General features: G+C 45.2%; 6 protein-coding genes across 7 annotated transcripts; 4 read left to right on the top strand and 2 right to left on the bottom strand.

Annotated features, from left to right (window-relative positions):
* Nucleotides 1-2,920: 2,920 nt before the first annotated feature.
* On the top strand, nucleotides 2,921-3,990 carry LOC100840254. Its single transcript, XM_010230686.3, has one exon. It carries the CDS (start codon nucleotides 3,066-3,068, stop codon nucleotides 3,699-3,701), a length of 636 nt encoding a protein of 211 aa, XP_010228988.1. The 5' UTR covers nucleotides 2,921-3,065; the 3' UTR covers nucleotides 3,702-3,990.
* Nucleotides 3,991-4,152: 162 nt separating this feature from the next.
* Nucleotides 4,153-4,845, bottom strand: LOC100831481. Its single transcript, XM_010230681.3, has one exon. It carries the CDS (start codon nucleotides 4,557-4,559, stop codon nucleotides 4,350-4,352), a length of 210 nt encoding a protein of 69 aa, XP_010228983.1. The 5' UTR covers nucleotides 4,560-4,845; the 3' UTR covers nucleotides 4,153-4,349.
* A 1,414-nt stretch (nucleotides 4,846-6,259) lies between these two features.
* LOC100835882 (actin-depolymerizing factor 2) lies at nucleotides 6,260-9,612 on the bottom strand. Its single transcript, XM_003558373.4, has 3 exons — nucleotides 9,421-9,612; nucleotides 7,233-7,498; nucleotides 6,260-6,750 (listed from the first exon to the last, which is right to left on the bottom strand). The coding sequence occupies exons 1-3, from the start codon at nucleotides 9,439-9,441 to the stop codon at nucleotides 6,600-6,602; spliced, it is 438 nt and encodes a 145-aa protein (XP_003558421.1). The 5' UTR covers nucleotides 9,442-9,612; the 3' UTR covers nucleotides 6,260-6,599.
* A 2,872-nt stretch (nucleotides 9,613-12,484) lies between these two features.
* Nucleotides 12,485-16,378, top strand: LOC100827925 (inosine-5'-monophosphate dehydrogenase). The gene is made up of 4 exons (XM_003558348.4): nucleotides 12,485-13,567; nucleotides 13,959-14,138; nucleotides 14,493-14,750; nucleotides 15,937-16,378. The coding sequence occupies exons 1-4, from the start codon at nucleotides 12,572-12,574 to the stop codon at nucleotides 16,006-16,008; spliced, it is 1,506 nt and encodes a 501-aa protein (XP_003558396.1). The 5' UTR covers nucleotides 12,485-12,571; the 3' UTR covers nucleotides 16,009-16,378.
* Nucleotides 16,379-17,950: 1,572 nt separating this feature from the next.
* LOC100830051 (tubulin beta-4 chain) lies at nucleotides 17,951-20,908 on the top strand. The gene is made up of 3 exons (XM_010230666.3): nucleotides 17,951-18,462; nucleotides 19,519-19,788; nucleotides 19,901-20,908. Exons 1-3 carry the CDS (start codon nucleotides 18,069-18,071, stop codon nucleotides 20,569-20,571), a joined length of 1,335 nt encoding a protein of 444 aa, XP_010228968.1. The 5' UTR covers nucleotides 17,951-18,068; the 3' UTR covers nucleotides 20,572-20,908.
* Nucleotides 20,909-22,046: 1,138 nt separating this feature from the next.
* Nucleotides 22,047-24,872, top strand: LOC100834351 (dihydroceramide fatty acyl 2-hydroxylase FAH1). 2 transcript variants are annotated; one of them, XM_003558368.4, is made up of 7 exons: nucleotides 22,047-22,312; nucleotides 23,062-23,135; nucleotides 23,485-23,577; nucleotides 23,660-23,856; nucleotides 23,937-24,042; nucleotides 24,164-24,310; nucleotides 24,403-24,872. In XM_003558368.4, exons 2-7 carry the CDS (start codon nucleotides 23,085-23,087, stop codon nucleotides 24,520-24,522), a joined length of 714 nt encoding a protein of 237 aa, XP_003558416.1. In that variant the 5' UTR covers nucleotides 22,047-22,312; nucleotides 23,062-23,084; the 3' UTR covers nucleotides 24,523-24,872. The 2 variants fall into 2 exon arrangements, with proteins under 2 accessions (XP_003558416.1, XP_024312295.1); XM_024456527.1 differs by lacking the exon at nucleotides 22,047-22,312 and adding an exon at nucleotides 22,955-22,973.
* Nucleotides 24,873-25,344: the final 472 nt, after the last annotated feature.

The raw sequence follows: 25,344 nt of genomic DNA, 5'->3' as shown, positions 1-25,344 counted from the left end.
AAATGGAATTCACTAATAGAAAAGAAAAATAAAAATCCCATTTAAGCTTTGACAGCAGAGGCCGCGTAGTACAACACATGTGCGCCCTGTAAAGAATTCAAGAATTAATCTTTGCAGCCAAAACCAAGAGGAGGTTCAGATCCAAGAATTAATCCTACACTTGATGGCTTTTGCAAAGCCATTGGACGTCTCTGGACCAAGGCACATCGGCAACCAAAAGCCATCTTGGTTTGGGTAGCATTGACACGATGGGGACAAACTAGATGGCATGATCCATTTGTCGGAACAGAGGAGGTTCAGATTAGTGGGGGAACTTTTGCTAACTGGAGTTAAAAGATGAAAATCTCACTAAATGAAGTCAAAGCTATAAAAAAACTGAAACTTGGGGGTCAAAAATGGAATTCGCTCTTCTTTTTCCCAATACCACTCATTCCAAATTTTGGCAAGTGCATGGAAATGCCACATGAAGTGAGTATTGGATGTGGAAACTGATTAGATTGAACCAGGAATTGTGGCTTGCTGTGGCAGGCTATGTCATGTGGACTAGTTTTCAAAAGAACAAAGGTGATACAAGGAGCATCAAACATGTAGCTGAAGTGGCCACAAAAGGTTGATAGGTATATATAGACAGAGCAAACTTAAAAATTGATTGGTGGAATAAATCAGATTTATTATCGGTAGCACTCTAGTAGAGCTTGTGCCAGAGTTATTTATGTACAATAGGCCGCTTTCATCCCTCGTCTCACTTCACTTGGGATGGAATGCTGACGAGCGCCAATATTTGTGCTTATACTATCTCGCTCCGCATCAAATGTTTGCAATTCATAGGAAAAAATGTGTAAATATGTTGGGATCGGAGAATTGATGCATCTAGAAAGAAGAAAATATGGAATGATCTGCAGCTGTAACTGTTAGCGTAGCACTTGCTAGCCTGCGCTAGCTTGAAAAGAAGAGGTAAAAAAACATATTTACATGCTAGAAACATAAGGTTATGCTTTTATAAATCCACAAATTGAACGAATTAGTATCAAACCTAATTATCACTAGTAATTTAGCTAAGCCTACTTGCGCCACGCCTGTATCCGCATCATGTTCCTGCTGGCACGTTGCTGGAGCAGAGAAAGCCCACGGGTCTTGATGGGATTTTAGTTCAGCAGACTCATTTGTGCAGTTGTGCATGGGAGAAATCTAAAAATTCAAATCAGTGCAAGATTAGGTTTCACATTGCCAAGCAAGCAAGTGAAAACTAACATACAAGCTGCACACAGTTATAAACTTAAGAGGGTTTGTTTTCATCGTTTGATTGTTTCAAAATGTGTCTCATGTTATTGCTAGAAACTACAATGGTGTCCAATGCAATTATGCAGGAAATGTCTATGATCATTTCCACTTTCAGCAAAGATGTCTATTCATTACTTCATTGAGCAAAATGTCGGCTTATTATGTCTAGGGGCTCCTCGGGAATTTAGGATTTCTTTTTTACGAATCTTAAAATTCCTGGTTATTGGGAGTTTTTCTCACCAGAGGGCAATATTTTTTTTTGCCAAGTTTGGCCTATCTACAAATGATCAAGCGATTGCCCCATCAAGAAGTGTTTGTTCACATTGAAAAAATAGGGGAAAGCTTTCTTTAAAAAAGCCAAACCTACTGCATAAATTCAAAAAGCGAACCAAAGAACTGTGCAAACAAGAAGACAAAAAAGAAACAGAAAGCAAGAAGTGATAGAAACCGTTTGCCCATCTCCTAAACAAAGCTAGCTTCTTTCTCTTAGCTCTGTAAAAACAAATTGAGCTCCTTCTTGAAAATCCTCCTACAATTATATATTGACTTGATCCAATTGAAGATTGCATCATTATGCACATTCCAAATGCTCCAAGAAACCAGGATGATAACCTCCATGACGAATAGAACATTCAAGTGATTCCTAATTTCTTGTTGAACCAACATGGAGAAAATGTGTTACTTGTTCATTCCACCTACATAATTTTCTTACACCAAATCATTGGCAAGCAAGCAGGTTCACTGCATTACTCGGGGATTCAACTCCCAATATGAACCCTCGAAATGGATTTGTACCATGTTGACAAATTTGTCCATACAACTGAAGCTATGTCATTCCATGATACAAGGGAATTGAAGCTACAAGTAGGCTATGATGGATTAGGGAACAATCTATCAGAGTAAGCAATTTTTCTTAGAAACTCATAGGTCAGAGCTGAGCCTGTGGAACGTCGTCTGGTTGATACCCTGGCAGATGTTTTACTGATGTCACTCATTCCGAACTCTGACACATGTGTTGCACCCTTGTGTCTACTACATGAGCGACCTTGTTCATCATCCATGGTCTGGACCGAGTCCATCGAAAATTATTTCAGCAACGCAAGCGAAGCATACTAGACTAGATGAAGTGACCTTTTGTTCATGGGTTGTGTTGTGGGAGGCTCCGCCAAGTATATGAAATAAATTAGTTTTATGACTAGTGTTCAGTAACCTGTCATATGCCAAAGTTTTGACTTTGCTACATCCACATGGCAAGCTTCAGTTCTAGCAATTTTTTTTAGCGAAACCCACGGCCTTTATTAATCAATCAACAAAGGAATACAAGCATCGTTCCAAGGCTGAGTAAGCCAAGTGAACCGACCGTGCGATAGGGACGAGAAGCTCTTGACAAGACCATGAACATCCAAGTTCGAAGATCAGTAGCATCTAGAAAATCTCTACGAACCTCACGCTGGATAAGCAGAGCCCACGAACGAGTCCTTATTTCTCCCCTGCCTGCCGGCCCGTGCATCTTCGGCCCATATGGTCTGGCCGTGCAGCGTGCACCAAACCGCTCGATGGTTATCTCAAGCAAAAAAAAAAAACCGCTCGATGATTCCGACCGTTGTGTCGCCCGACTTTTTAGCAAAGCCACGCGCACTCTCGCCCGACCGTTGCCCCTTCCGAAATCCCCTTCATAACCTCTCCGGCGGTCCGGCCGAAACACCATTCCGCCCACGAAGCCAATAATCCGCCGCGCGCACGCAGCAAACAAAGCCGCCGGTGAAGAACAAGCAAATCCACCAATGGCCGACGCCGCTCTCGTCGCCGTGCCGCAGCAGCGGCCGCACCCGCTGAGCCAGATCGCGGCGAGCGGCACGCACCGGCTGCTGCTCAAGCAGTGGCTCAAGGAGGAGGACCTGCTGGCCCGCCGCGTCGCGCTGCGGGAGGCCCGCCTCGACGGCGCCCGCAAGGAGATCGCCTTCCTCTACTGCGCCTTCTTCGCCTTCCACGCCGCCTCCCTCCTCCTCCTCTTCCTCTCCTCCTCCGTCCCCGTCTCCTCCGGCCCGTCGACGGCGGCGTGCAGGCGGTCGTGGATCCCGTGCCTGGTGTCGCTGCTGTCGTCGCTGGCCATGCTGTGGGCGCTGCGGTACAAGGCGGACACGGAGGCGGTCCTGGAGCGGGTGCTGGCGCGGGAGCAGGAGGACGCCGCGCTGCTCGCCAGGTGCGTCGCCGAGCTCAAGCGCAAGGGGCTCGAGTTCGACCTGCTCAAGGAGGTGGACGCGCTGCGCAGGGCCAAGACGCTCCGCGTCGAGGCCAAGGGCTGCGGCATCGGCGCCGAGAGCCCAAGGCGGTGGCCCGCCAGGGACCTCCCCGTCTTCGCGCTTTTCGGTGCCGCCTGTGGGGTTCTCGTGCTCACCAGGTTCTTGCTGTGCAATTAGGCAGGAGGACGACACCGCGGGATCTCGGTGATTGGTTACTTCTGTGGTCGACTTCGATTGCTGGATCGATGATGATGCTAGGAGGCTGCTTACTTACTGTTCATTCCTGCAGAACTGTTTGTTCTGCTGAGTTTTGATGTTTGTAAGAAGGAAATGGTTTTATTCCTTGGATTTTGTTTTGTTGTTTACCAGAGAGCAAAACTACTCTCTCAAACCTCAATGGTTCTTATGAAGCCAAAGTTGGACCTTGTATTGTGGCCAAAGTTTTAACCCTTATACGTTCTTCTTATGAACAATTTTGCACCAAAGAATTTCTGGAAGTCAAAAAGACTTGTTGCAATCCAAATTGAGGTGCCAGATTCCCCCATTCGGCACTGAAAAGGCTGCCCAGTCAAAGAACACGACGTTAGGCAACAAGCAAATTCGCAGCTACGCACAAACCAAGCAACGATTCATCACAAACCATTCAGTTGCATCGATCTGCACATCTCATATAAAAAGCACAAACTGTGATTACAAATTATCACACAGGTCCATACAACACAAGCAAGAAATTATCACACAGGTCCAATCCAACCCAGCAAAATCAAGATCAACACGGCAACTCTCTGTCGCGTTCCAGCCGGAGGAGCTCGACCGATAGATCAATCAGACGCCATCTGGCCCCTCGTTCTTCATCGGGAACGGCGGCACAGGCGCGGGGGCGCCGGGCGGCGGTAGCGGCGTGCCGTAGATCTGCGCGCCGACGCCGGTGCGCATCTCCTCGCGGCCCCTGTGCTTGCCGAAGAAGTAGCAGCCGAAGCCGAGCAGGACGGTGAAGAATATGAAGGGCAGGGAGATCACCAGCACGAACCCCATTCCTTCTTTCTCCTCCTTCCTCGAGTGTCTGAGCTGCCTAGATGTCGAGGATGGTGGTGAGAGCTGAGGTCCAAGGAACGGGCAGAAGCTTGCTTGGAACTTGGAAGAGTAGTGCTGAGGTGAGGTGCTTTGCTTTGCTTGGGTGGGGAGGAGTTTATAAACACGAGGAGGACATGGATGGGAGCGGAAGGAAGGATCCTACGGAAGAAGGCAGCTGGAGCTCGAAGCTTGTGGAGCGTGCTATTTTGACAGCATTCTGGGTGACCGTTGGGTTGGCGCTTAATTGGGGCAACGGTCGAATGCTTTGGGTTCTTCTGTGTTATAAACACTTTTTTTTTCAGAATAGGGTACAAACGACGCATGCGCTCACAACACGCGCAAACACTCACCCATATGAACGCACACACGCACACCCTACCCCTATGAGCACCTTCGAAAGACTGATCTACCAGTGAGAGAATAGCGTCGGTTAAATCCTGAAATAATTTAAAAAATGTGACACCCATATGTCAAGTTTATGACTTAAACATGGATGGGCTGGTTCCACCACAACAAACCAATCTCACGTGGTATGAACTTCTTGTTGTAAAGAAAAGACATGAGTTAGCAGCTGTCAGCGGAAGAATAAGTTTTGTTATATTTCTATTTGCAAACATGTCGGCTGGTGTTAGGACTGTGTGTGGCTGTGATGAGCCACAGAACATGACGGGTTATTTTTCAAGTAAAAGGTTATTTTTCAAGTAAAAAACACAACACGATGGTTTCATCACTTCATCAGTAACTAAAGCTGGGGATGATCCTTCTAGCTCTCCCCAAGAATTTTTTTCTTTTTTAAAACACCCCATCCATTCTCAATACTTCTCCCAATTACTCCCAGAAGTATCTTTTCCCTTTCTTTCGTCTATTTAAGAATTTAAGAATCCGGGCAAAGTGCATGGTGCATACGCGTAATGAGCAGCTCTAAAGTGATTCGCGGGTATTTTCTTTCCTTGAAAGTTGAAACGAATCTTTCATGATTATCTGGATTTCATCCACGGCCTTCAAGCTTCAACACTTGCTTATTCTGGAAGTTCTCTTGTTTATCGTTGGGGAAGTTTTTGGCGCGGCCGAGCATGTTTGTACCAGAATGAACTATAAGGACATGTACAAATGGTTGATAAGACTGTCTTATATTATGCATTCCATGTCAATTAGAAAAGACAATAAAACATGTTGTGCAATAGGTTATCTCTTAGTGTCCTATCTTAAAACTAATGTTTAGATGAATAAAATTAACTAATAAATGCTAAGAAAAGATGAAATCTAGTACAATGGTAAATTTGTCTTAACTTTGCCTTATCATTCTTGTGAAGAGATCATCTCTTAATTAAGAAAAGGCTTGTGTTTTTTCTTCATTTCTCTCTCTTTCACATCAGATTTTATCCTATATGGCATCGCTAAGAGAAAATTAACGTCGTCTCATTGTACACGCCCTAAAAAGCAAATCCCATTGTACACGCCCTAAAAAGCAAAGGAGGTCAAGAAATGTACTTATCTTTCTTACATAATTGGGATGTTGCTTATCATAAGGTGGTCGATATTGCGAAATTTGCGAGGCAAGGTGGTTCCAGCAAGGCTTTTGTTCCTAACAAGACATGAAGGAAAGGAGTAAAACATTCGAGCAAACTGTCAAGAACCATAAATCTCGAGTTGGTATGACAGAGCAAAAGACAGTGTGTGGACTGCGAACAGTGGAAGGTCAAGTTATGCCACGACATGTTATGCCGACACAATGGGGGCAATTTAGTAGATTCCACACCCACTCACCCAGCAATCCAGTAACAATATCACAATACTTCCTGAGTTTACAGGCTCAGAACACCGCACAGATAAATCCCAGATAACACTTCATCTGCTAGAGAACCACGGAGCACAGCTAAATGATACGTTTTACAGGAAACCTTGATGGATATACTTATTAACAATAAAGTGGTGGCAACAGCATCACGGCTAGCATGAATCTGCATCCGACTGAAGCCCACAGATTATCACCAATCGGCACTAATGAGCCCTATCCCGGAGGACTTGGAGCTCCACCTCAGTCGGGTCGGTTGCCTGGATCTCGTAGTGAAACCCATCAAGTTCATGCTTGATGCGGTCCTTGGAGGTGGAGTACAGCATCTTAGCACGGATGCGGGACGTTGCTGGGGACCTGGTGCAGTAGTTTCAAGATATGGTGAAGTGAAATCAGTAAGAACAAATCATGGGCAAGCATATTCTAAAAACACATGTGGACATCCAATGTTATTCCTTCTGGACAACTCCAAGCACAGCTGCAAAGGTACCATTACTGAATTCCTCTAACAATAGTACAATACCCAATCCAAGTTTATAACTGAACTGAGTTCATATTAAAAAAAAGAGAAAACAACGTTATCTACTTAGTATGTTAATGCGTATTGTGTTGCCATTACTAGATACCTGAGAAAGAACAAACTACTTACAGGAATGAAATTCAGCCAAACACAAACTTTCACGACTAAACAATGTCCTGCCAAACACACACTCTCGATCATGACTATTTAACGATGCATTGTCTAACAATAGCTAGTTCGGATTCAATGCCAGATAGTAGCCCCTGTTAATGTAACTGATATATAGCCTCAAGATAAAGAATATGATTATGAAGCTCACCAGGCAATGAAGAAAATCTTGCTTTTCTGCACATTCTCCCCAGTAACAAAGTCAAAATCATACAGGGCATATCTGCAGTCATTTTCTGGGAGAGATGCCAGAAAATCATCATAACTCTCAGTTGTAGCTCCTGTCTTCTCCACAATGACCTGCTTTTGCTTTTCCTCGATTTTGAAGATAACATAACGAAATGCTTTCTTCATTTGGAGCTCAAGGAATGTCTCCCTGATATTAGGAGCAACACCCATCCCAGAGGATGCATTGGACTGCAAAGAACGAACACACATGAGAACAAGATCAAAGGGGAAGATACTTAGCAACAGCAAAAATGTTTTGAGAACAAATCTCTGTTCCAATTATCCCAATATTCCGAACAAATATAATAAGCACAAAAGGCATCATGTTTGCCTTATAAAAGCCAAAAAATACAAAGAATATACTGCTGTAAACCATTAAATTGCAGTATAACCATCCCAGAGATCAACTGAAATGCTCCCATTATCATGACAGTGTAAAGTTGTAATTTAGCACGAGACTATAGCAAACATATTACACACATCAATGGGCCTTTGCACAGCCAAGGTAAGTAGGGCTGACACATTATATATACAGACATCTTATTTGGTGATTATAAGAATAAAGTTGTTCATAGTCAAATTCTTAAGTTCTAAACTTTCCGGTAAAACTGATTTTAGATTTGCTTGTGTCAGAATATCGTAACATACACAGGCTACCACAACCTGTTGCTTAAACGAGTATAATGCAGAAATGGTTTCCAATAAATAGGAGAAAGGCCAAAAATGGTCATCCTGATTAACCAATGGAGCTGAGGTAATATGCATCAATTGGATGGAACAGGAATGCTACACCCAACATGCAGCTAAGGAATCAACTTCCTCTGAATTATTCAAAATAACCCATGATAAAGCAGAGATATATAAAACTTCATGAATCATGAAATGTTTGCATGACTACAAAATCCAATAAATAGACTAAGAGTAAGAGGAATTACTAATGACATGCTCAATTGTACAGATTATACTTAAATAAAGACGCACGGACAATCTAGAAAATGTCAATTATTCAGATGTAATACTAAATTCTATATACTGCCAGCAAGCATATCTACAACAGTACAATGGAGGCATCCCTCCAAATTTTGTCTATCCAGTGGAAGCAGGAACATAAAATGCTTAAATATTTAATCTGTAGAAAAGGGAATGCAGTCCCTTTCCACTCCACGAGGAATGGGACTGCTTCCAACATGGCTACAACCAGAATGGGGACTCATATTTTTAATGAACAGGCGAGCATGGTCCACGTATATGAAAGAGTAGGGGTCATATAACCGAGGGACTTGAAAATAATGTAACAACTGGCACACCAACCAAGTGGTCCAAATAGACCAAATCAAACAATTATAAAAACAGGTGGATGTTTTTTTCGTCCCACATGTGCAAATAACAACCCTATTCCCTGCCCCCAGAAGCTCCTTTAACTCAGCATGGTACTCGATGCTATCTTTCATTTCTATGGCTCACTTTCCGTTAAACCCCTTCGTTTCCATAGTTCAACCACCTTCCTCTCCCTGGTTTGACAGCTTCTCACGCTGCCACACAATCTAGTGTCACCGCCAGCGTATGTCCTACTCTCAACTCATCATCATCCATAGATACTGGCGACAAAGATACTGCCACCAGACGACTAACGACAGCAAAACAAATAAACAATCATGCAATCAGTACGGAATAAAAAACGATATATATACTTCAAAAGTAACGTGCTAAATAAAACTTGCTCAGATCAAACTCAGTCCAACCTAACCATCCCAAATCCATCCTCTCTCTATGTAGCTAACTAACTACTTGCAAACTCTCGACCGAACATGCACCTACCGTACCAGTAACTCCCTCAGCAATCCACACCAGTAGTACCTGCTACTCGAGACCCAGATAACCCTCATCCTGCAAGTTCGCAACGAACAGGAAAAACAACGGGCAACGGCTCTTCACTCCAGCGGATCTCCCATATTCCGCGGTAAGATCAAATCAACCCGGTTCGACCAGATCTGAACCCGCGACTCAGCCGCCCGCAGATCTAAACCGCCGCACGAATCCGAGCCTAGCCGCCGCGACGAACCATCGCAGATCGAAGCGAACAGAGAGAGGAAGGGGAGGAGCGAACTTACGGAGGTGCGCATGAAGGCCATCGGGACGGAGCAGAGGAGGGGGGGCGGGCGCCTCCGCTTCGATCGCACGCAGTCGCAGACGTGGATGAGGACGATGGAGAGAAAAAGATTATTCCGCTCCTGTGTTTGTGTTTTCTTCCTTTCTCTTCTTTTCCGGGAGCGCCGCGTCTTTTGTTGTGTGTGGAAATTTCAGAATGGGCGCTTCATATACGCGCACGCACGGCGGCCCCTTCAGAGTGGCGCCAGTGACAGGTGGGGTTTTGCGATTCCTGTGGGGTGGGAATGTCAGTGACTTGAGCGTCGGTGGGCGGTTGGTTGGTGCGGATGAGGGGCGGTCGATCCAACGGCTGCGATGCGTGCGGCGGGGATGGCCGTGGCTTGGCCGGTGCCCGATGGACCCACTGGCAGAGTCGTGCTGAGTTGGGGCTCTTGATGATGCGTGACCTCTTTTGATCTGAGAGGAATAAGAAAAAGGAAATGAATACGTGACGTTTGTGCTACACAGCAGCTTGTACCGTTTTACACGCGTGGTGGATGAGATGAGACGAGATGAAATTGTCGTCTCCTTATATGTGACGTATTTATTCCTGGCTTGCAAGTTGCAACAAGCTGCCAACAAAGAATAACGGAGAGTATGTTTTTTCCTCAGATACTACTCCGTAATAGAAATATTATCAATTGAACTTAAGAACGGAGGGCATCTTCAAGAGTCAGCTCCATTTGTCCTCCTCATTTATCCATTTGAAAGATTTTTGGGCAAATGGGATGTGAAAAATATCAAGTTGTCCAATGATAACATCTTATTTATCTCTTTATAAGTCTTTAACATGTGGGTCAAAAAGACAAGTGGACAAGATTTGATGAGTTTTGCACAAATGAGAAGTCTCTGTACTCTTTCCAAATTTGAAAAAAAAATGAGAGTACAACTACACGATGGAGGATGGATCTCGCCATCAGCTGCAGCCCGTCACCGTCAACAACAACACGGCGTCAGCATCACGGAGGATGGAGCTCGCCAACAGCTGCAGCCCGTCGCCGTGAACAACTACACGATGTCGACACCATGGTGGATGGAGCTAGACGACTCCTGCAGCCTACCACGGCGCTGGCGGGGCCTATCATCAAGCCATCACCATCAAGTCATCAACGACAAGTCGTCATCAAGCTGGGCGGAGGAAGGGTTCATCAGCAGGCACGTCATCGAGGGCCGTGGCAGATGGAGCTCGTCATCATGCTCAGCGGACTTGCCGGCGTGCAGTCCCTAAGGCGTCGCGTGAAGACGACGAGGTGCTGTGGTTCGACCAAGACGAGAAGGCGCGCCGACACTTACGATGACCGCCGTGTCAACTCGGCGTCCGACTGAAGGTGTCATCGCTGGCTGCGCCAACCACGCCGACAAGCGCGCGTGCCGGTTTTAAATCGGTGCCGGTCTCCACCAATCACATACTCCCACGGGACACCGTCACCTACACGATGAAGCTGCTGATCGTCAAAAAGTACAAGCGAAGAGGACCCGTGCTACTACAACTACAACCCATCTATGCCGTTCAAGACCGACGAGGCTTGACGGCGGGCGGGCATGGCCGGAGCAAAGGCCATGCTACCTGCGGCGCGTGTACCGACGAGGACACGGACTCTGCCGCTGCCACACACACATCACCTCTTCTTCATGCACGGGAACTTGAAGCGAAGACCAAAGACGACGACCACGTGGCTTAATCGGAGGTATCTCGCGGCGCAACCCGCGGGAGTAATTAACCGGGAGCCTTCCGAGGCCTCGGGGACCAGGAGACCGCAATCGCCATAGTCAGGCTGGCCGCGCTAGTAGGCCATGGAGCGCAACACGTTCGGGAATTGTATTTGTTCCTGCACTTTTATTTGTGTATCTCGATACACTGGCACGCCTGCATACATATACACACGCTATATCTCTCCCTTTTCTTACCCTGGTGCGTAGAGATACACTCCACCCCTCCTCCGGAGTGTTTTCTCGTGCCGAACACATTACACAAGTCATGCTCTTCTCGACTTCCTGTTATCAATTTGTTGACACGAACTGAACACGTCTGAGTTCTGACTCCTTCCAACAATAACCTGACAGCAAATTTGAGTAAAGGATAGCTAGTAGAGTATTAAAATGAAGGGTATTCCAGGGTATTTGGTGAAGGGCGTTTTCACCAAATACTCTCCCTAAAATACTCCCCAACACCCTCTAACACACCGCTGCCAAACGAGGCCTGACTTGCTAGATCCAACTTTGTTGCTGAGCAATTGCCTCCATGCATTCATGTACCTGATTTTGTTTGTGATACGTATTTATGAAGTTTGATCTGTGCATTAGTTTGTTTAGATATGGAAAAAAAAGGGATTACCTACAATGTGCTACACCTGTCTATTCTTATTGTCGAGTTAGACATATATTTTTGTTCTTGTACTATCCGTCTGCATATCTATTTATAATACGATTTCGATATATCAATATGTCATATACTTGGAACTATTGCTTCATCTGGTTAATTTGGCTGCACAGAAAATTTGTGAGCTAGAACACATGAGAGCAATATTCCCATGTGCGTTAAAAAAATAAACATTTTTTTTTGTTTAGACACAAGTGTGCCTATTTTTATAGGACATATGCTTAATGAAATACCTTTGTGTATAATTAAGCACTCATGTTTAAGAATAAACCGGCTTTTTTTTGTAAGCAGCGCATGTATTGTAGATTCTTCCTGAAATAAGTGATCCACGCCACTTATTTTAGAACGGAGAGAGTATTATTTTAATGTTGACCTACTTGAAGCGGAGACTTAACATTGACTATTCACTCGGTCCCACATGAAATGACAAAATATTATTTAAATATAGATACATTCGTATTTAAAAAAATATTACATGTATCTAAACGATTTTTGGGTATATATACATTCACAGACGACTTGGGCAAAATTGCTACCGGCCAAACAAATCCTAAGAATACAAACAAACCCTTTTTTTTACCAAACAAATCCTAACTCCTCCTGCGTGAGTTTGCTTCACGCTTCCCATAAATCCCAATCGAATACTCGACCCATCTGCCCCGTCCATCTCCACTGCCATTTCCACTCACCCCAGCCGCCGCGCCGCCGCCGCCAAAACCCTAAAAAACCCACAAATGGCGCCGAGCAGCGCCGACATCGCCGACGACGGCTTCTCCGCGAAGCGCTTGTTCTCGCAGGGCGTCTCCTACACCTACGACGACGTCATCTTACACCCGGGCTTGATCGACTTCCCCGCCGACGCCGTCGACCTCTCCACCCGCTTCTCCCGCCGCGTGTCCCTCTCCATCCCATGCGTCGCCTCCCCCATGGACACCGTCTCCGAGTCCGCCATGGCCGCGGCCATGGCCTCCCTCGGCGGCGTCGCCGTCGTCCACTGCAACACCGAGCCCCACATCCAGGCCTCCATCGTCCGCGCCGCCAAATCCCGCCGCCTCCCGTTCGTATCCTCCGTCCCCTTCTTCTCCCCGGCCTCCGCTCCATCGCCCAACGACTTCGCGGGGTACGATTACGCCATCGTCACTGAGCGCGGCGATTCACTTTCAAAGCTCGTCGGTGTCGCTGTCGCCGCCGACGCCGCCTCGTCTGGTTCACCTGCCCCAGTATCCGAATACATGCGCCCTGCCCCGCGCTCCGCCTCGGCCTCCTTCGACTTTGAGCAGGCCGCTGCCTTCCTCGCTGATGAGGGTTTGGACTACGCCCCTCTTGTGTCCGAGGAGGGCGAGGTAATTGACCTCATCACCAACAAGGATGTTGAGCGAATTCGAAGCTATCCGAAGCTAGGCAAGCCAACTCTTGGAGCAGATGGAAAGTTTGTAGTTGCAGCCTCCATTGGGACCCGTGAGGATGACAAGCAAAGGCTAGAGCAGCTAGTTCAGGCAGGGGTCAACGCTATCGTGATTGATAGCTCTCAAGGGAACTCTATGTATCAGCTTGACATGATAAAGTATGCGAAGAAGATGTATCCAGAGGTGGATTTGATTGGAGGTAATGTGGTGACAATTGCACAGGCGCAAAATTTGGTTACTGCTGGAGTCGATGGCCTGCGTGTTGGAATGGGCTCTGGCTCAATTTGCACAACCCAGGAGGTTTGTGCTGTGGGTAGAGGGCAGGTATATTTCTCATAAACTCCCGCTGCCTTAATAGTTTAGTTCATTTGCATGATTGTTGACTTTCTTTTACTGTAAAATTAGTTGCTTGTCAGCTTAGGTCCTGATAATTGAAAAATCAGCTTAGGTCCTCTGAAATTGGTAGCACGCTGTTTATTGGACCTGCTATACTGCTTTATTTTCTTCTGTTGTTCAAAACTACAATTTAAAGTGAAATTAGATGGTGTCTTATTCTTACCCCATATGTTCCACGTAGCCTAGCAGTCTGGCTAGTTTATGCTAGAAAGTAATTTTGTGTGTTTACCCCATATGTTCCACACACTATATATCATATATAGACACCAAACAATTTTGTTACATCTGCTTGCTTTTGATGCTTTTTTTTGTTTGGCAGGCTACTGCTGTGTACAAGGTTGCATCTTATGCCAATGATCAGAATGTCCCAGTTATAGCTGATGGTGGAATTTCATACTCTGGGCATATCGTGAAGGCTTTGGCACTGGGGGCATCCACTGTTATGATGGGCAGTTTCTTGGCGGGCAGCCATGAAGCTCCTGGGGCATATGAATACAAGGTATACATTGATATATTTTAGCCTTTTGCGTCTGAATATCTGTATTAGTGTAGTGATGCCTGCCCAGAGACTTCTAGTTTTGATGAAAAACTCCCCATGGACATGCAAATATACATCCTTTTTTACTACCACAATGAAACTAAGTAAATAACCTCTTAATACCCTCTTAATAGTTCATCAGTCTACTCATGTCATAACATCGAGCCAGGCTATGCCATAAGGGTTGGCATATAAGTTGATTGATTATTAAAATGCACTATTTGTTTGAGTGTACTTTTTATGCTATTTTACTACTGGCATGCTCAATTTTTCCTGCTTCTTGCTAATATTGTGGATCTTTGGATGTTTTGTTAGGACGGCCATCGAGTAAAAAAATACAGAGGCATGGGCTCCCTTGAAGCCATGACAAAGGGGAGTGATGCAAGGTACCTCGGTGATACTCTGAAGCTTAAAGTTGCACAGGGAGTTGTGGGAGCTGTAGCCGACAAAGGTTCTGTGCTGAGGTTCATTCCGTATACAATGCAAGCAGTCAAGCAAGGATTCCAAGATTTTGGTGCATCCTCTTTGCAGTCAGCTCATGATCTTTTACGATCGGAAACTCTTAGATTGGAGGTATTTTCGGGCTGGATTTCATACTCTTCTTTTTCAAAATTTACCTTCAGTGATTAATAATAGGAAGTACCTAAGATTAGAGAAATAGCTTGTTTTTGTTGACAAAAATACAAATCAATTATAGATGGACAGAGCTCATGTGTGTTAGATATACTCTGATGCTCATATACAAATATTCAGAAACAAAATAATGTTTCTGTATGTAGCTGAAATAAATAAGATGATTTGGAACGAGAATTAACTAACATTCTGATCCTGTATGTCATCGTTTTCTCTCGGAATGGGCATTAACACTGTACCTTCTAAGTTTGCAGTATTTTCAACCCTCATTCTCTAACTGCTCAGTTCAATAGAATGTTGTTCTTAAGGGTTATTAACAAAAAATAACTCAGTGATCTGTTGGTAAGCTATTTTGCAGTTGAGACAGGCTATAGAATGTTTATCTGTCGAATAGTCCATTTTTAGATTCAATACCTGTTGAATGGATAGTTGTGCGATGAAAAAATAATCTGGCACTGAATCTACTTTAAGGTGCTATTTTACTTTTCATATGGTAAGTGTGTCCTTGTTTATAACATTTGTGGTATTGGCTGCCCTTCCTAAGTATTCATTTTCAAAACATTGTGTTCTTCTGGTGATTATACACAGACTATGAATCTATTCTGTCAGTATCAGCAGTTATCGTGCATAGCTTCATGAACATATTCACTGTTAGGATACTGGAGCATAAGTGTTGTTCCTGCTCATGGATGTGCAGTGCCAAAAGTACATTGAAAATTCCCTGAAGATGCTTATATTGATAATTTGCAAATCTATTATATTATCCCAAATAGTGGTTGCGAGCGGCAGCTCAAACTAACCCTCTGCATGCCTTCTCATGGCTGTGTAGTGCCAACAGTTCATTGAAAATTTCCTGAAAACGATTTTGTTGATAGTTTGTGTATCTATTCTGTTATCTCAAATAGGGGTGAAAACGGCAGCCCACAAATCCCGCTCCTTTATTTGTTAGCTTTGTGGTCTATTGATTTGCCTTTTTTGGAACCTTAATTTGTGCTTCTTTTAAAGGATTTGCAGTTTGCACGCACTGCCTGTTTTGGAACCTTAATTTGTTCTTGTATATCCCAAGTAAAAAACAGATGATATTAAGAACAGAACTGATTCAGTGTCCTGTAATCTCCCTTAACAGGTGCGGACAGGAGCTGCGCAAGTGGAAGGTGGAATTCATGGGCTAGTGTCATACGAGAAGAAGTCATTCTAGTTCCATCTTTAATCAAGGATCAGGATAGTAGTTGTCTGCACGCCCCATCGAAAGGTGACAGTGGTAATACCGTCTCCTGATAGTTCTTCAGTCTGGGCAGCTTGCCAGCTCTTTTATGGAAATGTTCCTCCCACAGGTCTACCATTAACATGGGCATCATTATCTATGATTCTCTGTACCATTACAATGTGTGAAACATTTGACATCGTTATCTGTTTACCATTACAATGGTTTGTAACAATAAAGAGTGCTGTTTCTATTTTACTTTCTGGGAGCAAGACTACCAATTGTTTCATGATTGAACCAACTGATCGTTGTACTGGACGGCGTTGCAACCTATCGCCTGTTGCAGGCATTTTGGGGCCGAAAAGTTTATAGCTTGTAATCTCAGCTACTTTGGTTCCGGATCTCATTTGCTAGTTCAGTTGCTTTTTGTTTCCCGACCGGGCAGACTGTTCGCTGAAAGCGATAAGCGTGCACGGATGTGCGGTGGGTGCTGTTGATTGGTCCGTGTCGTTTCCCCAAAGCAACAGCTACAGCTTGGACATCCAATAAACTGGCATCACTCTGCAACAGCTACATCTGATAACCTGATTGGGGTTACTAGTCAAACATCGCTATCCCCTCTGAATTGCTCCCTCTCGTGTAGGCGTTCTGCGTGCACCGGCTCGTAGCTTATCCAGCAGTGCCAGTGCACCCGTTCACGGCAAATTTTATTCTCTTCAGATTGAAATGGATTTTCTAGTTGGTCGGATCCTTCCATCCGGAAGGATGCAGTTCGGTTGCATGTGTTTTTCCTCAAGTAATCCCGAATCGTAGGGATTGTGGGAGATCACGACATGTGTGGAAGTCGAAAGAAATCCTCAGCAAGTTAGAATGCACCCCTGGCAATCACAAGCTGACCGTACACACCCTCCTAAAGTGAGATCGCACCATTAGCTAAAAAGACGTTTTGTGTCCATAAAGATCTTACCTATTGTGTCTTCGCACTGTGTAGAAAAAAAAACGCAATCCTCTCGCTGTCTTCTCTTTTCTCAACCTCGTGAAAAACCTAGTTGGCACCTTTATCAGACACATACTGATGGTAGATTGTTTCACACGCACTTGATCAGATAAAGTTAGACTAGACCGTGTTTCACAGCCCCACAATACAACATGTTTTTTTTTCAACTGAGCTAGGTTTGGTTCCTTGCGATGGAACCATCCCACCATGTTCAAGTCCCAGACACGTGGGTGTCACATTTTTCTGAATTATTTCAAGATTTAACCGACGCTATTCTTTCAGTGGTAGGTGACGTACCCGTCAACAATGAGGCGCCTGCGGTGATTTCGTCAATCTCTCAAGATCAGCCGGCTCAGTCTTTCGAAGGTGCTCATATGGGTAGGGTGTGCGTGCGTTCATAGGGGTGAGTGTAATCGCATGTTGTGAGCTTCTGCGTTTGTACTATATTCCTCAAAAAAAAATACAACATGTCTTTTTCCTTAATCAACATCTCGTGAAAAATCAATTTCCTCACGGTGATTAAGGAGACTTGTGGAGAGAATTTAATTTCACAAGAAACAGCCCCACAATCTTGCCAGGTGGCACCAACGCCCATAACACGTCACGACAGCTGCACCTCACCCAACCTGTCGCCGCGAACTGGCACGAGGGCCCACGTCCAGTCGCCCCCACGCGTCGGTGGTCGATCCCATCCGCTCCATCTCACTGTAGCTGTAGGCCCATGGCTTCGGTTACGCCAGCCTGGCACCTAGGCCCCACCGCATCCACTCCCAGCGACCGAGCCCACTCTCGGTTACGCTACGCCAGCCTGGACCCGCCTCCAGCACGCCGCAGCTGCGCGTGGGCTCCACCCTGCTGTCACTGTCCTCCGGGTCCCACCGGCTTCCAACCACCGGGGGGCGGTGACCGCACCCGTCCAACCCCGAACGGAACGGGCGCGGCAGTATAATAGGACACGGAGAACACCATCCCCATTTCGAATCCGAAATTTCCGAATTCCCCAAACGATCTCTCGTCTCTCCCAACTCACCGACGACTCCCGGCGGCGGCGGCAGCGATGAGGGAGATCCTCCACATCCAGGGCGGGCAGTGCGGGAACCAGATCGGGGCCAAGTTCTGGGAGGTGATCTGCGACGAGCATGGCATCGACGCCACGGGGCGGTACGCGGGGGACTCGGACCTGCAGCTCGAGCGGATCAACGTCTACTACAACGAGGCCAGCGGCGGCCGCTTCGTGCCCCGCGCCGTGCTCATGGACCTCGAGCCCGGGACCATGGACTCGGTGCGCTCCGGCCCCTTCGGCCAGATCTTCCGCCCCGACAACTTCGTCTTCGGCCAGTCCGGCGCCGGGAACAACTGGGCCAAGGGCCACTACACCGAGGGCGCCGAGCTCATCGACTCCGTACTCGACGTCGTCCGCAAGGAGGCCGAGAACTGCGACTGCCTCCAGGGTATACCATTCCTTCTCATCTCACTCCCTTCTGTGTTGTTTTGTTGGAGCTCTGTAAGGGGGAATTAGGGTTAGATCTGGGAGGAACCGTTAGATCCAGTCACATATATGGGGTTGTGGGGGCGTGGGATTGAGATTACGATGCGCCTCGTTTTAGCATTTATTTGAGGTGCTGATTTGCATCGCTAGGATGGATTTTGTGGTCATTGTTGATCTATTGATCTCATCACTGCGTGGGTACTAGTACTTTACTGTGTTTCTATGACCTGTTATGGCTGTTATGGGGCTGTGAGAGGTAGGGATGTTCTTATAGCTGCATGAATTCGATTCAACTGCTGGTTGCTGTTGATCCAACCAATTTGCTATCCAACACTAGCACGATAATTGGTGGTGTTTGTTACTTGTAAGATGCTATATCTCAATTCAGATCATCAGAGTGGAAGCTGGTAGGATAGAAGTTGTCCTGTTATTATCTGGTCTGTTTGTGATTAGTATGTTGGTCTTTAGCTATGCAACTTGAAGATCATGTGCATGTGCTAGTCAAAACATTACTTCAGTGAGATGTTCTGATTTATTCATGTGAAATACCAATTTTCTGCAGGGCTGCTATTTTGTCACTGTCGAACTAACATAGTCAACAGTAATAAAATATCAGTTCCACCTTTCACAAATAATTGGATTTCCTTGCACAAAATTCCACTTTTCAGCTGTTAATGCCCTGTTAAAGAACTAATATGTCATTGCTAGAATGAATTCCTTGTTCAATGTTGGACAAAATGGTGTCCTTGTCTCTATGATGAATGAAGAAATGCTTAACTTTATGGCTTCTGTCACCCTATGTCTAGTTGTTTTTCTGTACTACCATTGCCCAAAGTATTTGCTCACAAACTTCTGTTTCACGGGACACATGCTGATATTGCTAGACTGCTAGTTATTTCCTTCCCATCAGTGTTCTGCATCCTTTGAATCCTTTTGCAGTTCACTACAAAGGTCTGTTTTGCATGATGTATTGTCGCATTTCTGAATAACAGTGTGGTTTTATTTGCTTTACTTACAGGATTCCAAGTTTGCCATTCATTGGGAGGAGGCACTGGATCTGGCATGGGCACCCTTCTTATTTCTAAGATTAGGGAAGAGTACCCTGACAGAATGATGTTGACCTTCTCCGTTTTCCCATCACCAAAGGTCTCAGATACTGTTGTCGAGCCATACAATGCTACACTTTCTGTTCACCAACTTGTTGAAAATGCTGATGAATGTATGGTGCTTGACAATGAAGCTCTATATGACATATGCTTCCGCACACTAAAGCTTGCCACGCCTTCCTGTAAGTCAATCTTCTTTTGATCTTTACTCTTGTACTGCTGAAATTTTACAAACAGAAGTTTATGTTCAATCAAAAGTAGGCACTGATATCCTTTTTTGTTCTAACAATGCAGTTGGTGACCTGAACCATCTTATCTCTGCTACCATGAGTGGTGTTACTTGCTGCCTGAGGTTCCCTGGCCAGCTCAACTCTGATCTTCGCAAGCTTGCTGTGAATCTCATTCCTTTCCCTCGTCTCCACTTCTTCATGGTTGGCTTTGCACCGCTGACGTCACGTGGATCACAAATGTACCGTGCTCTCACAGTTCCTGAGCTGACCCAGCAAATGTGGGATGCCAAGAACATGATGTGTGCTGCCGATCCCCGCCATGGGCGTTACCTCACAGCTTCTGCCTGTTTCCGAGGGAAGATGAGCACCAAGGAAGTGGACGAGCAGATGCTCAATGTCCAGAACAAGAACTCGTCGTACTTTGTCGAGTGGATCCCTAACAATGTGAAGTCCAGCGTGTGTGACATGCCACCCAGGGGGTTGAAGATGGCTGGAACTTTCGTCGGGAACTCCACCTCCATCCAGGAAATGTTCCGCCGGGTCAGTGAGCAGTTCACTGCTATGTTCAGGAGGAAGGCTTTCTTGCACTGGTACACCGGTGAGGGCATGGACGAGATGGAGTTCACTGAGGCAGAGAGCAACATGAACGATTTGGTCGCAGAGTACCAGCAGTACCAGGACGCGACAGCTGAGGAAGAGTACGACGATGAGGAAGAGGAAGGCGTGGCCGAGTAGCAGCGATGAGCTCCAGTATATCCCTTCCCTCTTCAGGTCTGTCCAGGTCGTTTCCGCGGTGAGAGTTTGTTGGTGATGTGTTTTCCGTGGCTTTGCGTGTTGGATGATGGATGTACGGATGACTTTGTTACTGTCGAGGTTGCGTTTGTGCTCCGTTTTGTAATTGCTACGTAGTAGTACGTTGCAGTCTGTTTTGCTTCGCATCCTTTGGTCGGTCAATAGCTAATGGCTTGAATTGTGTTGAGTGCTCTCCTTGAGCTAGTCACCTGTAAGTTCTGACAAGTATAAGTAGTCCTTCGCTTGGAAGAGTTCTTGGTAGTGTTTTATTTTTCATCTTTGTGAAGCTTGTGTCACTATTCTTGCCTCTTTTTTTTGCACTGATGCGTGGTTAGTTATTTCTTGTGTGTAAGCTGATATACGTACTAGCAATTAGTGGGCATCAGCGGAGCCAGCACTTTTACATGGGTTCCTCTCAGAACTCAATAGCTCGTTCATAACTCAGAACTGTTTTATGTAAAATTTCTGCCAGGTTTCAATGTTTCAAAACGGCGCCTTCTCTTCTCGTTGGTAATTTTTCAATCTTCTCATGTCACCGAAACATCCATCGTTCTCTCTTGAGGTGCTTTTGTGTGTGCTTGATGTGGTGCGACGAAGGGAAGAAGGAAAAAGAAGATCAGCACTCGAACATTTGCTGGCTTGGGCGGTAGAGCACTGCTGGGCCTGGAGGGACGCCGTTCAGTTAGACGGGATCTGCTGATCGCCTTCTGATATTTTCCTATTGATCAAGCAGGAAGCTGCCCTCTGGGATCGCGATGATGATGTTCCTTAATTTCAGTTGCTTTGTAACTTAATCTCTCTCCCCCTTCTCCTGTTCTTTTTTTCTTTTCCGTATTTTGTGTAAACCCTGGGGTTGATTCTCTCGACCCCTATTGACAATAAATAGTCCGCTCCGGCTGTTTCATAAAAAAAAATAAAAAAAATAAACCCACGGCCAATCTTTCTTCCATCTTTCTTCAGGCGCATCGGATGGTTCGTACTGTTTTTTTTAATAAATGTCGCAATTTTGTATGTATCTATTTTTTCCGTTTCATAATTCTCATCGAAATATTACATGTATCTAAACACTTAGAAATAGATTCATCAATTTTTGGACAAATCTGAGACAAGAATTATGAAACGAAAGAAATAGACACGTTTCATTGTGAAGATTTGCTCTTCTGAAAAAAATTGCCACACTTACTTTTAGACTGAGGAAACAATATGTAATAACATCTTGTCAGTTCTCTCTCGCTGGGGTATTAAAACGATGACAGGCGTGCTTTTGCTGGATTACCATTCACTGCTGTCAGCCCTTGTGAACTGGCTGACCAATTCACAATTCCATTACAGCACAGTACAGCCCATGTCCAAGCTGGCAGGTGGGTCCTCACCTTCTCCCCGTCCCCTATTTGAGGAGACCTTCAGACCAACAGAGGAATGGCTTAGCGGATCACCCCTGTGAAATAGTCAGTGAATCCCAAAACCCACATAGCCCAGCAGCTAGCGGAGGCCCGAGCCTAGCCGCCAGAGATCGAGGCGGAAACATATTTTTTTCTTCTTCCAGGAATCCCCCCGCCCCTGGTATTCCGCATCCGCTCCTCCACGCGCCACCCGCTGCTCCTTCTCTATCTCTCGTCGTCGCGGTACCCCGTGGACGCGGACGGCTCCGGGGCGGGCGACCGCCATTGGCGCTGCCGCCAAGGTATCACTGACCCCCACTCCCTAGTGATCCCGAATCCATGCTGTTTCGTCGCGGTTTTTTGCGGTAGTTCTCGTGTTCTCCCCCGACGGTTGCGCTGTTTGGTTCCCGTAGATGTGAATTATCACAGAGATTTTTTAAAAGGTTTGACGACGACGATGATGCGATGGTTAAGTCCTTGAACGACGGCAAAGATGGGCGGAATTGGATCTAGTGTGAATGTGTGATGAGATTTTCGAGCCGGCCTTCTTTTTTTCCTTTTGTTTTTTGTTTGTAACGGTGTGATTTTGGTCAGATTCGTGTAAACATGATAGGGCGATCCTGTAAGGCCTCCGTAGTGCTTGCCGGATTCGTTGAGCAATCCTTGTGGATAGATGAGTAGGGATAATTATGTAGCCTGCTCTGTTTGTCTGCTGGAGCCTGGCCGGAGTCACGTGTGTGCGATCATGTATTCATGTGGATGATTGCTCGGGCAAAGAAACTTTAACGTGATGGGATGCAGAAAAGGTGGGGATTCCGGTATCCTCTTTAGACTCTAGTGTTTAGGACTTCAGGCCGCATGCTTACAGCTTACTAGTGTGCCAAGGCTTAACCATTGTTATCCAAATTTGTGTCCATCGAAGCGATCTCGAGTTAGGGGGCACACCGCTCATGTGTTTGTGATGTATCGTTGTAACTCTTGGCTCCCCATATTCGCTTCATTGGTTGCTTCGTTGCGTGTATAATGATGTGTAATTTTGTATTTGATGCAGCCACCATTGGGAAAGAACAGAAGATGGTTGTCCAGGAGTTCACTGTTGATCTCAACAAGCCCCTTGTTTTCCAGGTTTCATTTGCTCTGTCAATGCTTCTTCACAGTAATTGTTGCCATGATCGCTCTTGGAGATTTTAGCCTCGCCATGTACATTTCCCGTTCCATTTTTACTTCCAAACCATCATTTTCGAGTTTGGAAGCCAAGGCATAAACGTCTGAGTTTCTGACAACCAACTGAATTGCTGAACTTTTGAATTTTGAATATTTTAAGCAATACTTGGTAGGCATGTTCTGATCTTCTGAAAGAGTATGCTGTACTGGTAAGATTAGGGGTTTGTAAGTTTAAAATAATCTAAAATTGCTTCTGTCTCACAGTTGAAGTAAACTATTTTTGGTTGTTTTCTGTATTTTATGGATGTAGGTTGGCCATCTCGAGGAACATTACCAGGAATGGGTTCACCAACCTATTGTGAGCAAAGAAGGTCCACGCTTTTTCAGAAATGATGTCATGGAGGTAGTGCTAATGGACTCCTGTATATTAATATCATTGCGGGTTTTGGAAATTGAGCTGTCTTAACAAAAATTTCTTTGTCCAGTTGTTGACACTCACAAAATGGTGGGCTGTGCCAGTCATATGGCTACCTGTCGTTTGCTGGTTGTTTGTCAAGTCTATTCAAATGGGTCATACTATTCAGGAAGTAATTCTAATGGCCCTATTTGGAGTATTTGTCTGGACATTGATTGAGTATTCTTTGCACCGCTTCCTATTCCACATCGAGACTAAAAGCTATTGGTAAGAAATCCTTGACTTGGTAATGTTTTATTTTGGGTCTTTCCTTCTGCTCAGAATTGGCTGTTGATGCAACATTCCAGGTCAAACACAGCACATTACCTTCTTCATGGATGCCACCATAAGCATCCTATGGACTCACTCAGACTTGTATTCCCTCCTGCTGGAACAGCAATTTTGTGTGTGCCGGTACAGCCCTGAATTCTTATGCATGAAACATAAGTGATAATGTTTATTTCACCATTTGCAAATTGCACTAAGAAAACATAGCCCATCTAAACTGAAGAGTTCTTTTGCTTCTTATCCCCAGTTCTGGAACGTAGTCGCATTCTTTGCAACTCCATCTTCAACTCCTGCACTGTTTGGTGGTGGCCTGTTGGGATATGTGATGTATGATTGCACTCACTATTACTTGCACCATGGACAGCCATCCAAAGATCCAGCAAAACATCTCAAGGTGACTACCATAGTTCCAATAAACTACTCCTTGCTGTTCCATGCAACTAGCCATGACGCTCCCATTCCTCACAAACTCTGCCCGTTATGCAGCGGTATCACCTCAACCACCATTTCAGAATCCAGGACAAGGGCTTCGGCATCACCTCATCGCTCTGGGACGCAGTTTTTGGGACGTTGCCTTCATCCAAGATCTCCGTGAAGCACAACTGATGTGTATAAACATGTTCTTTGCATCAGAAATTCTTAAGAGGACTTGTACATTGATTGTTAGGCAAACTGTTCCTCTTCTCTGCCATGGGTTCACATGTCTACTCGGTCCGAGTTGCAGTGGAGTGCCGGTGCCTGTTCTGATGAGAAGATATTTGATTGCCTTGCCATTTCATCCGCAGCCAATGGGCTATTCTTGATATTTTGATTCTCCTATAATCTTAGAAATTAGGATCAATAGTTTCCTAGCAACATCGATTGTGTTTCATTTTTGGGGATTCAGTTATCTATTCTTCAGAGCATGATGTGAGATGTGTGCTCTTTTCCGTGTATATACGACATCAGTTCGTTGGCATCAAGGAATATCCCATGGATATTCTGACTAGCCTGGGCACTTTTAGAGTGGACAAACTTTTACGTATGTGATTCTGGAAATAAAATACTCCTTCCAATCATAAATTATTGTCGTTGTTTTAGTTCAAATTTGTACTAAAAAATGACAAGAATTTAGGATCGGAGGGAGTATCATTTTCCATATGATAAAAGTACAAAAAGGAACACCACAATTCTCTCCATGTTTTCAAGCGGCCATTGAAACAAGCCAAAGCAAAATCTGATCTTCGTGGCACAAAGTTACGCAATTAGAATGGACTTATTTAGCAATCTCAAATCTTTGTTAATAACAAACCTGAATGTACAAAGCCATTTCATTCACAATTATTCCATGCAACCTGGTACAGATCTGCAGACAGTTGGGGCATCACAAGCACGTGGGACTCATTGGTTCAGATACCCCTTGGCAACATATTCCTCTCAGAATCACAA

This window comes from Brachypodium distachyon, chromosome 1 (genome assembly GCF_000005505.3).
Source record: "Brachypodium distachyon strain Bd21 chromosome 1, Brachypodium_distachyon_v3.0, whole genome shotgun sequence".
Taxonomy (NCBI): domain Eukaryota; kingdom Viridiplantae; phylum Streptophyta; class Magnoliopsida; order Poales; family Poaceae; genus Brachypodium; species Brachypodium distachyon.
The sequence above is the reverse complement of the archived record's forward strand: the minus strand, read 5'-3'. Positions and strand labels throughout refer to the sequence as shown.

Coding starts and splice junctions, on each gene's coding strand:
- LOC100827925 (XM_003558348.4), top strand. CDS start 12,572: ATGGCGCCGAGCAGCGCCGACATCGCCGACGACGGCTTCTCCGCGAAG. Junction 13,568..13,958: donor GTGCTGTGGGTAGAGGGCAG/GTATATTTCTCA, acceptor TTTGTTTGGCAG/GCTACTGCTGTGTACAAGGT. Junction 14,139..14,492: donor CTGGGGCATATGAATACAAG/GTATACATTGAT, acceptor ATGTTTTGTTAG/GACGGCCATCGAGTAAAAAA.
- LOC100830051 (XM_010230666.3), top strand. CDS start 18,069: ATGAGGGAGATCCTCCACATCCAGGGCGGGCAGTGCGGGAACCAGATC. Junction 18,463..19,518: donor GAACTGCGACTGCCTCCAGG/GTATACCATTCC, acceptor CTTTACTTACAG/GATTCCAAGTTTGCCATTCA. Junction 19,789..19,900: donor AAAGCTTGCCACGCCTTCCT/GTAAGTCAATCT, acceptor CTAACAATGCAG/TTGGTGACCTGAACCATCTT.
- LOC100835882 (XM_003558373.4), bottom strand. CDS start 9,441: ATGGCCTTCATGCGCACCTCC. Junction 7,499..9,420: donor TGGCCTTCATGCGCACCTCC/GTAAGTTCGCTC, acceptor CGTTCTTTGCAG/TCCAATGCATCCTCTGGGAT. Junction 6,751..7,232: donor AAGATTTTCTTCATTGCCTG/GTGAGCTTCATA, acceptor CTACTGCACCAG/GTCCCCAGCAACGTCCCGCA.
- LOC100840254 (XM_010230686.3), top strand. CDS start 3,066: ATGGCCGACGCCGCTCTCGTCGCCGTGCCGCAGCAGCGGCCGCACCCG.
- LOC100831481 (XM_010230681.3), bottom strand. CDS start 4,559: ATGGGGTTCGTGCTGGTGATCTCCCTGCCCTTCATATTCTTCACCGTC.
- LOC100834351 (XM_003558368.4), top strand. CDS start 23,085: ATGGTTGTCCAGGAGTTCACTGTTGATCTCAACAAGCCCCTTGTTTTC. Junction 23,136..23,484: donor ACAAGCCCCTTGTTTTCCAG/GTTTCATTTGCT, acceptor TTATGGATGTAG/GTTGGCCATCTCGAGGAACA. Junction 24,311..24,402: donor ATCCAGCAAAACATCTCAAG/GTGACTACCATA, acceptor CCCGTTATGCAG/CGGTATCACCTCAACCACCA.